Genomic DNA, 9559 nt, shown 5'->3' with positions numbered 1-9559 from the left:
AATTAAAAAAACAAATATTAGAAAATGTTCATAATTCCAAAATTTTGTTGCTATTTTGAAAAATATTAGGAACTTGCTAAAAGTTGCAATTTTTTCTTTAAAACTATTGTTTTTCAAAAATTGTTCTGAATTTCTAAAAAGAAAATGGCATTTGTAAAAATGTTCCAAATTTGAAAAATATTCATGTTTTAGTAAAATTTTCAAAATTAAAAATATTTTTTGTGTATAAAAGATACACATTTTCTAAAAATCTTATGAATTTTCAACACATGTTCCCGGTTTAAAAAAATGTTGACATGTTCAAATAATGTTCATGTTTTTATAAAAAAAGTTGGTGTTCTCATAAAATGTTTGTGAATTTTAAAAGATGTTTCCTTTCATATTTTATTTGCATTTTTTCGAAAGTGGACATAATTTTCAAAAAACTGTTCATGTTTCCTAGAATATTCAAAAAATTCATACCTTAGAATCTCCTCGATTGAATGGATTGAAAGGAAGAGTAGATTGAATAATTCATGGGCCTTCTCTGGCGTATGATAACGTAAAACAATGCTGATAATGCATCTTTGCTTAGGGTAGCACTCGACGTATTCTGACACTCGATGCAGGGTGTAATTCTAGTAGTGTTAACACAATATGTCTCACCACTTTTTAAGAATAGCTAGTTATTAAAGATAAGACTAACAGATAAATCATTAGACATACTTATATTCTCATACCCAAATCACATACAAGGCTTAACATTGCACCTGCCCTTATAACTTATTGTAGACATACTTTTACTCTCATGTCCAAATCACATGCAAGACTTAAGATAAGACTGTCCTATCATCCACTATACATGCCCTTATACACTTTGCCCCAATGCATGAATGGGCGGATTTGTACAGAAACCGCCTTACTTATAGCATCGTTCATAACAGAATTCCTACAACCTGCTTCCTTTAATATAGAGTGCCATTCCATCTTGCCCTGGCCCGGGCTAGACTTGAGCAAATTTAGCCTTCATCCAGAGACGAAGAAGGAAAAAACCCAGAGAGACAGGGAGCATGTATCGCATCCTTGCACAAATGTAACCCTGCCAAGGACATGCATGCATGCGAGCACACCGGGTCTTCTTCATGATCTCGCATGCAACTGCCGTTTTCCCTTAGACGAAGTCACTTGGTGAAACGAGCAGCAGCGCGGCCTATTTATGCACACCGCGTCACAAATCTCGGGCGGTGTACGTACGTCCACGGTGGTTCCGGCTCAGAGCTCTCCCTCTCTCTGTCACTCACATGGCGGTCGCCACCGCGTCCGGCGTGATCTCCGCCCTGCTGGTTCTCGCCGGAGTCGCGGTCACGGCGCAGCCACATCCTGCGGCGGGAGGGCCACCCGCTACACCTCCTCCGGCGGCGGGAGCCACCCCTCCGCCGGCGGTAGGGCCGCCCAAGGCGCCTCCGTTGCCGGCCGGGCCGCCCAAGTTCCCCGCGATCCTCGCGTTCGGCGACTCGGTGGCCGACACGGGCAACAACAACCACCTCCGGACGTTCATCCGCTCCAACTTCCCGCCCTACGGCAAGGACTTCCCCGGCCACAAGCACACCGGCCGGTTCTCCAACGGCAAGATCAGCGTCGACCTCCTAGGTAAGTACCATCCATTACCCTGTACTTTTGCCATGGAAATGTATTTTCACAATATATTTTCCCAAACAACCAAGGATCAATTTGTTTTGGAAATGCGTGCGTGCGTGCAGCGTCGGCGCTGGGCGTGAAGGAGCTGCTGCCGCCGTACCTGAAGAAGGGGCTCTCCATCGAGGAGCTCAAGACGGGGGTGAGCTTCGCGTCCGCGGGCAACGGCTTCGACAACGCCACGTGCCGGACCATGTCGGCGCTGACGATGGAGCGGCAGCTGCAGCTGTTCCAGGAGTACAAGGAGAAGGTCGGGGGCAGCGTGCCCGACAAGGCGCTCTACTTCATCGTGACGGGCAGCAACGACATCGTGGAACACTTCACCTTCGCGGACGGCATCACGGAGCCCGGGTACGCGGAGAGCATGGTGAGCCGGGCCATCGCCTACGTGCAGTCGCTGGCGGACCTGGGCGCGAAGCGGATCGCGCTGGTGGGGGCGCCGCCGGTGGGGTGCCTGCCGTCGCAGCGCATGATCGCCGGCGGGCTCCGGAAGCAGTGCGCCACGGACCGCAACCAGCTCGCCCTGCTCTTCAACCACAGGGTGGGGCAGGAGATGGCGAAGCTGGGCGTCAGGCTCCCCGGGGTCACGCTGGTGAACGTCGACATCTACACCATCCTCGCCGACGTGATCTACCGGCCGGAGGCGTTCGGGCTGAACAACACCCACGACGCGTGCTGCGGCTACATCGGGCTGGCCGCCGCCGTGCTCTGCAACTTCGCCAGCCCGCTCTGCAAGGACCCCTCCAAGTACTTGTTCTGGGACAGCTACCACCCCACCGAGAGGGGCTACCAGATCCTCATCGACGCCATCGTCGCCAAATACTTCAGATTCATGCACTAGCGATAGCAAGTTTCTTCTCTCTCGCTCTCTCTCTCTCTCTCTCTTTACAGTAGTATAATTCACTAGCGAGATTTTAATAAGGGTAATACGTCATAGGAGTGCTCTGCTTTTTATTTTATTTTAGAGTAAATTCCACCTTGTACATGCAAATATGTCGACAAGCTAAATAGTTGGTCCTCACTAACTCCAAATTCTTTTAACATCCAACCATGTCAACTCACTATGCCAAAATGCGCGAAAAAGATACATTTTTAATGCACACGCAACAATTCATGAAAAAGACACCTTTAAAATGCATCATGGATGATACTCATATTCAATATATATTTTACAACCATACGATAAGCAGTAGCTTATACGTATTTTAGTTTCGAATCTCATATTGTTAATCTAAATTGTTTCATACAACCAGATCTCATTTAAATAATTGCAACTGATTCCCGTAGCTACAAGTGGGGTATCATCTCTAGTTGTATTTACTCCTTTGTGGCTTCTATTTTCGTTGTTAAGTTCCAGCAAAAATTGTATGGGGTGACAAACATGTACCAAAGCACACATGAGTCAAAAACTGCAAGCATAAGAATAAAATAGAAATGAAACGTAAAGCAACAAGATTTCTTCAGATATTCACAAGATTATTTTTGAGAATTTGAGAAATAAGGAACATGTAGGACACACATGGATTTTCTATAAGGTCAGGATTTATGTCAAAATTTCCCAAAATTTTATATATCTCAAGCTATTCCTCATGGAAAATTACAGAGTTCCTACAACACTCCAAAGGCAAATGGGGGCCTAGAGCATAAAAGCTATAGATGATAAACTTGTTGAGAAGATTAAATACTCCCTCTGTAAACTAATATAAGAGCGTTTAGATTACTAAAGTAGTGATCTAAACACTCTTATATTAGTTTACGAAGGGAGTACAATAATAAGTAGTGATTCTCTCAACACAACATGTCTCTTACTAGTGGTATACACGAGGTCACCGCAGTGGTGAAGCCCATTGTCCCAGCACAACAACAGTATATGCACACATCAATGCTAGACAAAGCCACAGCATGTCTTTGCTTAAATACATTCAACATAACACTATTTCCACCCCCCGCAAAAACAAAACACAACATTATTTGCAAACAAATATTGCTACATCGAGCCGACATTTTCGCAGTACCGTGTTCCGTATATCCGCAGCAGACGCATGGCCCAGATAACAGACCTCGAAAGCAAAATGGGTTCATCCCTGCAGATATCAATAGTTACAACAAAGAATAAAACCAATGTGGGTGCAATAAAAATAGTTGTTTCCGCTGTGCTCTCAAATTAATCCCAGGGCCATCTTATGACATTTTGGGAGCAATATAAAAAATTAGACCAACTATGCAAAACTGGCAAGTAAAGAGTAAACGGCACATAAGCTGCTCATGCTGCTCATTTGTGTTACAGGAGCACCAGGTACATGTAATCCTAGTTCTGAAACATACTACTAATAGATTAGTAGAAACGCAACATTTCAATGCTAGATAAAAGCTTCAAGGCCCTCAAGCAACATTCTTCTTTCAAGAATCAACATTTCCAACGAAAGATATGTAAATACTAAGCCCTATAAGATGCACTACCATTCCAATAGATGGTCTTGGTTTTTATATAACATCAACACTGGTAAACTACAATCAAGCTTTCACATCTGAGATTTGGCATGGATAGGCTCAATTGGTGGAATTCAAACTAGCATAATCAAAAACAGCATGGACCGACAGTTGGACAGCAAAAAGTTAGACCCAATGATCAAGAGGAAATTGCACAAACCACCTACTATTGGTGCTAGTTTTGCACAAAACACTCACTTTACAGGTTTGTTGCACAAAACACCACATTCTGAGGTAATTTGTTGCAGCTAGGTCTAATCCACCATTTGGGTGCGTTGACAGGATTCCTGACAAGTGGGTTCAGTTTGTAAGTGCATCCGTGACAAGATAAAACAGCCACATCAGCAGCCAACTAGAACTATCAATATCTCACAATTCTTGCTCCAATTGAGCTGATTTTTTTCTAGAATATTAGTGAGTGCACACATGATTTATTGGTTTGTTTTGCATTTTACGAAAATGTTAAATTTGAACAAAAATATTAAACGAGTCAACTAACATTGCAAAATCGCCCAGTATTTGGATGCTAAAACCTCATGGCGGTAATATTTTGGTGTGTGCAGAACAATTTTCAAAAAAGGCAGCTCATTTGGACCACAGTTTGTGAGATATTTGCAATGTTAGTTGACTCGTTGAAATTTAACATCTTAAAAAAATATTTAAAAAAACCCAATAAATCACACATGTATGCAATACTACTCTCGAAAAAAAGGCAGCTCAATTGAAGCAAAGAATTGTGAGATATTGACAGTTCCAGTTGGCTGCTGATGCGGCAAGTTTTTCTTGCCGTGATGCACTTACAAACTGGACCCACTTGTCAGAAATCATGTCAACACATCCAAATGGTGGATTAGACCTAGTTGCAACGAATTACCCCAATATGTGGTATTTTGTGCAACAAATCTGTAAAGTAGGTGTTCTATGCAAAACTAGCACCAAAAGTAGGTGGTTTGTGCAATTTCCTCAATGATCAAACCAGTCTGGGTCTGGTTACCACCAGAGGACCAGAGGTGTAGTGTACCCAGGAAAACCAAGCCAGTTCCCCTGTTTTTCAAAGGTAATATATTTTGTACAAAAATGCTTTTCAGGTCATGCAAATTTAGTGGGATAAATGCCTTTCAAGTACAAATTTTTTCGTTACTTGCCCAGTCACTTGACATTTGTTGGACAGGTCAGAAACAAACCATGACCATCTTCACTACTTTGACAAATTCTCCCAACAGAAACAGAATCAACCAATAACGTCCTACATGCACAATTAGGACAGCGAAACACCACAAACGAAAACAGAATAAGATTTACCATTTCACAGGAGAGAATCTACAGAAAATAAGCAAGCACTTGGTATGAGAACAAGCTTACAACTTCATATAGTCGGTCTTGACAACGATGGTGGGAAGCCGAAGTATGGGTGGACACGTTCGTGGTTGAAGCATGGCTTTGTCATCGTACAGATTTTCTTAAGTTCTGAAGTCCGGACCTCCACTGAAAAATAATCTATATCCCAAGTATCCACCCATTCAGTTTCATGACAGTCCTGCTGAGATTCTGTAGTGCCTCCGAGAAATAAGAATCCCGCAGCTGCGCCAACGGTGAAATAGTCATATTGGCCAGGCAAGGGTATAACACTCTCCAGCCGCCATTCCTTGGGAGATTCGCTGTTATTTTGAGTGGTATAAACAAGACGAAACGATCCATTTGGACTGTGATCACCAACAAGAGACAACAACTCAAGGGATCCTTCTCTACCAACTACAAAGCCAGGCAGACTTCTGGTCTGGCCAGGCCGAGTTCGGTGATGCATACCGTGTTCTGCAAGTGGCTGGCCAGGCAGACGTCTGAGCAGCTCGTGGAAACCACTGTGATCGCTGATGGTGGAAAACTCCATTCTCCGTGTATCCAGAACAAGAAATTTGTCCATCCAAGGCGATGCCGAGTAGAAGCAGCCACGCACATGGTCGAAACTTGACATGCCGCGGCAACCTCTCGAATCAGAACAGTTCTGCAGCCCATGGGGGCGGTCTGTGCCCAAAGAGCTCCAGCTGGGAGATGCAGCTATACACCATTGCCGAGTAACGGACGAGAAGACGAACGCGACAACCTTGGTTCTGTAGTGCGCCATGCATATCACCCTGAACGACGTCTCATCCTCATGGTCACCGACGGGGGCGAGGACTGGCGCCAATTCAGCCGGGCGTCCTTCCTGGGCGGTTATGGCGTCATCGGGCACGGGCGGCAGCAGCACGTAGCGGCGCGACAAGGGGTCGCACACGGCGAGGGCGGATCTGAAGGTTCTCCCCGGGACCCTGCAGTCGAGGAGGACGCGGCCGTCGCGGACGTCGCGGGGGTGCCAGGGGCTGAGCCACCCCTCCTTGGGCTTGGGCACGAAGGAGTAGGTGAAGTCGGCGGCGTCGAGGAGGGCGCGGGCGAGCCGCGCGGAGGGGTGCGGCGCCTGGGCGGGGTGGAAGGCGCCGCCCCTGTCGCTGATGAGGCCGAGGAGGGGCGGCGGGCGGAGCTTGCGGAAGCGGCGGAGGAAGGGGCGGTCGGTGATGACGCGGCGGAAGGTGGCGCAGGCGGCGGACGCGCAGGCGAGCGCCTCCGGGGTGGGCAGGCGGAGGAAGATCTCCTCCAGGATCTCGTCCGCGAGGAGCGAGAGGTGCGTCCCGCGGTCGGTGGTTGGTAGCACCGGCGAGTCCATGACGGGCGGAGGAATCGGGCGGAGAGGAAGGGGATCTGTAGTTAGGGTTTGACCAGATTTGGCGGGGCGGCCGGCAGCGCTGAAGAGTGGAGAGGGGGTCGTGTGCTGCTGCAGTGCTGCTCGCTTGGAGTGGAGAGGAAGCTGCTGCTCAGACCTCAGAGCATGATAGTCTCGCTCTGTCTCTCTCTCTCTTGAGTTGAGAGAGCAAAACCCCGGTACGACCCGGCAGACGCACCAGTCAGAAAAATTTGACCCAGATGACTGTTTTAAACCGGCTTCAAACGTTCGGAATAATCGGTATCCTTCATATTCATATGGGAGGTCCGGGCGCGATCGGGCGTGTTTGCTATGTTGGATCGGGCCCACGTTGGCCCACTCAATCCCACATATATTTGTTCCCATCACCTTCTCGGACCAAAACCTAGTCACTCCACTCCGTCATCCAAACTCCCTTCCGGCGATCTCCGGCATGGTGTGCAACGGATCTGATTCCTACACCTCCAGATCAGTCGACCCCGAGCTCATCCCACAAGGCATCGAGGAGAAGATGGTCGCCAGGCTTGCACTCCACCGCTCCCGGGAGGAGGCCGCCCAATGATAGTGCTTGGACTCCTTCCATCGGGATTCCATTGCGTATGACCAAATGGCACATGCATCTGCTGCGAGGTGTGTCCCCGCTGCCTCACCGGAGGCGGTGCGGTCTGTCTGGTGTCCGAAAGCGGTAGTGGACGCACAACCCCTCCGTTGGCGCGCCAAGGCGAAAGTGAACGCACCGTGGGCGTCGTTTGACGCAAACATGGTGCGGCATGTGTTGGGGAACGTAGTAATTTCAAAATTTTCCTACACACACGCAAGATCATGGTGATGCATAGCAACGAGAGGGGAGAGTATGATCTACGTACCCTTGTAGATCGCAACGGAAGCGTTGACACAACGTAGAGGAAGTAGTCGTACGTCTTCCCGATCCGACCGATCCAAGCACCGTTACTCCGGCACCTCCGAGTTCTTAGCACACGTACAGCTCGATGACGCTCCCCGGGCTCCGATCCAGCAAAGCTTCGGGGATGAGTTTCGTCAGCACAACGGCGTGCTGACGATGATGATGTTCTACCGACGCAGGGCTTCGCCTAAGCACTACAACGATATGACCGAGGTGGAATATGATGGCAGGGGGCACCGCACACGGCTAAGGAACGATCACGAGGATCAACTTGTGTGTCCTAGGGTGCCCCCCTGCCTCCGTATATAAAGGATCCAAGGGGGGGATGCGGCCGGCCTAGAGGAGGGCGCAAGAGGAGTCCTACTCCTACTGGGAGTAGGACTCCCCTCCCCGTTCCTTGTCCAACTAGGAGAGGTGGAGGGAGAGAAGGAAAGGGGGCGCCGCCCCTCCCTCCTTGTCCAATTCGGACTAGGGGGAGAGGGGGCGCGCGGCCTGCCCTGGCAGCCCCTTCCTCTTCTCCACATTAGGCCCATAAGGCCCATTAACCCCCCGGGGGGTTCCGGTAACCCCCCGGTGCTCCGGTTTTATCCAAAATTCATCCGGAACACTTCCGGTGTCCGAATATAGTCATCCAATATATCAATTTTTATGTCTCGACCATTTCGAGACTCCTCGTCATGTCCGTGATCACATCCGGGACTCCGAACAAACTTCGGTACATCAAAATGCATAAAACTCATAACAACTATCATCGTAACTTTAAGCGTGCGGACCCTACGGTTCGAGAACAATGTAGACATGACCGAGACACGTCTCCGGTCAATAACCAATAGCGGGACCTGGATGCCCATATTGGCTCCTACATATTCTACGAAGATCTTTATCGGTCAGACCGCATAACAACATACGTTGTTCCCTTTGTCATCGGTATGTTACTTGCCCGAGATTCGATCGTCGGTATCCAATACCTAGTTCAATCTCGTTACCGGCAAGTCTCTTTACTCGTTCCGTAATACATCATCTCACAACTAACATATTAGTTGTAATGCTTGCAAGGCTTATGTGATGTGTATTACCGAGAGGGCCCAGAGATATCTCTCCGACAATCGGAGTGACAAATCCTAATCTCGAAATACGCCAACCCAACATCTGCCTTTGGAGACACCTGTAATGCTCCTTTATAATCACCCAGTTACGTTGTGACGTTTGGTAGCACCCAAAGTGTTCCTCCGGCAAACGGGAGTTGCATAATCTCATAGTCATAGGAACATGTATAAGTTATGAAGAAAGCAATAGCAACATACTAAACGATCGGGTGCTAAGCTAATGGAATGGGTCATGTCAATCAGATCATTCACCTAATGATGTGATCTCGTTAATCAAATAACAACTCTTTGTTCATGGTTAGGAAACATAACCATCTTTGATTAATGAGCTAGTCAAGTAGAGGCATACTAGTGACACTCTGTTTGTCTATGTATTCACACATGTATTATGTTTCCGGTTAATACAATTCTAGCATGAATAATAAACATTTATCATAAAATAAGGAAATAAATAATAACTTCATTATTGCCTCTAGGGCATATTTCCTTCAGTCTCCCACTTGCACTAGAGTCAATAATCTAGATTACACAGTAATGATTCTAACACCCGTGGAGTCTTGGTGCTGATCATGTTTTGCTCGTGGAAGAGGCTTAGTCAACGGGTCTGCCACATTCAGATCTGTATGTATCTTGCAAATCTCTATGTCTCCC

The 9559-nt window shown here is 47.5% G+C and overlaps 2 protein-coding genes across 2 annotated transcripts; one reads left to right on the top strand and one right to left on the bottom strand.

Annotated features, from left to right (window-relative positions):
• The first annotated feature begins 1280 nt into the window (after positions 1-1280).
• On the top strand, positions 1281-2715 carry LOC119319125 (GDSL esterase/lipase At3g14820-like). The gene is made up of 2 exons (XM_037593619.1): positions 1281-1629; positions 1740-2715. Exons 1-2 carry the CDS (start codon positions 1281-1283, stop codon positions 2513-2515), a joined length of 1125 nt encoding a protein of 374 aa, XP_037449516.1. The 3' UTR covers positions 2516-2715.
• A 745-nt stretch (positions 2716-3460) lies between these two features.
• LOC119315099 lies at positions 3461-7015 on the bottom strand. The gene is made up of 2 exons (XM_037589774.1): positions 5527-7015; positions 3461-3758 (listed from the first exon to the last, which is right to left on the bottom strand). The coding sequence occupies exon 1, from the start codon at positions 6860-6862 to the stop codon at positions 5531-5533; it is 1332 nt and encodes a 443-aa protein (XP_037445671.1). The 5' UTR covers positions 6863-7015; the 3' UTR covers positions 3461-3758; positions 5527-5530.
• Positions 7016-9559: the final 2544 nt, after the last annotated feature.

Source organism: Triticum dicoccoides, chromosome 6A, assembly GCF_002162155.2.
Source record: "Triticum dicoccoides isolate Atlit2015 ecotype Zavitan chromosome 6A, WEW_v2.0, whole genome shotgun sequence".
Taxonomy (NCBI): Eukaryota; Viridiplantae; Streptophyta; class Magnoliopsida; order Poales; family Poaceae; genus Triticum; species Triticum dicoccoides.
This window is presented reverse-complemented; position numbering and strand designations above follow the sequence as displayed.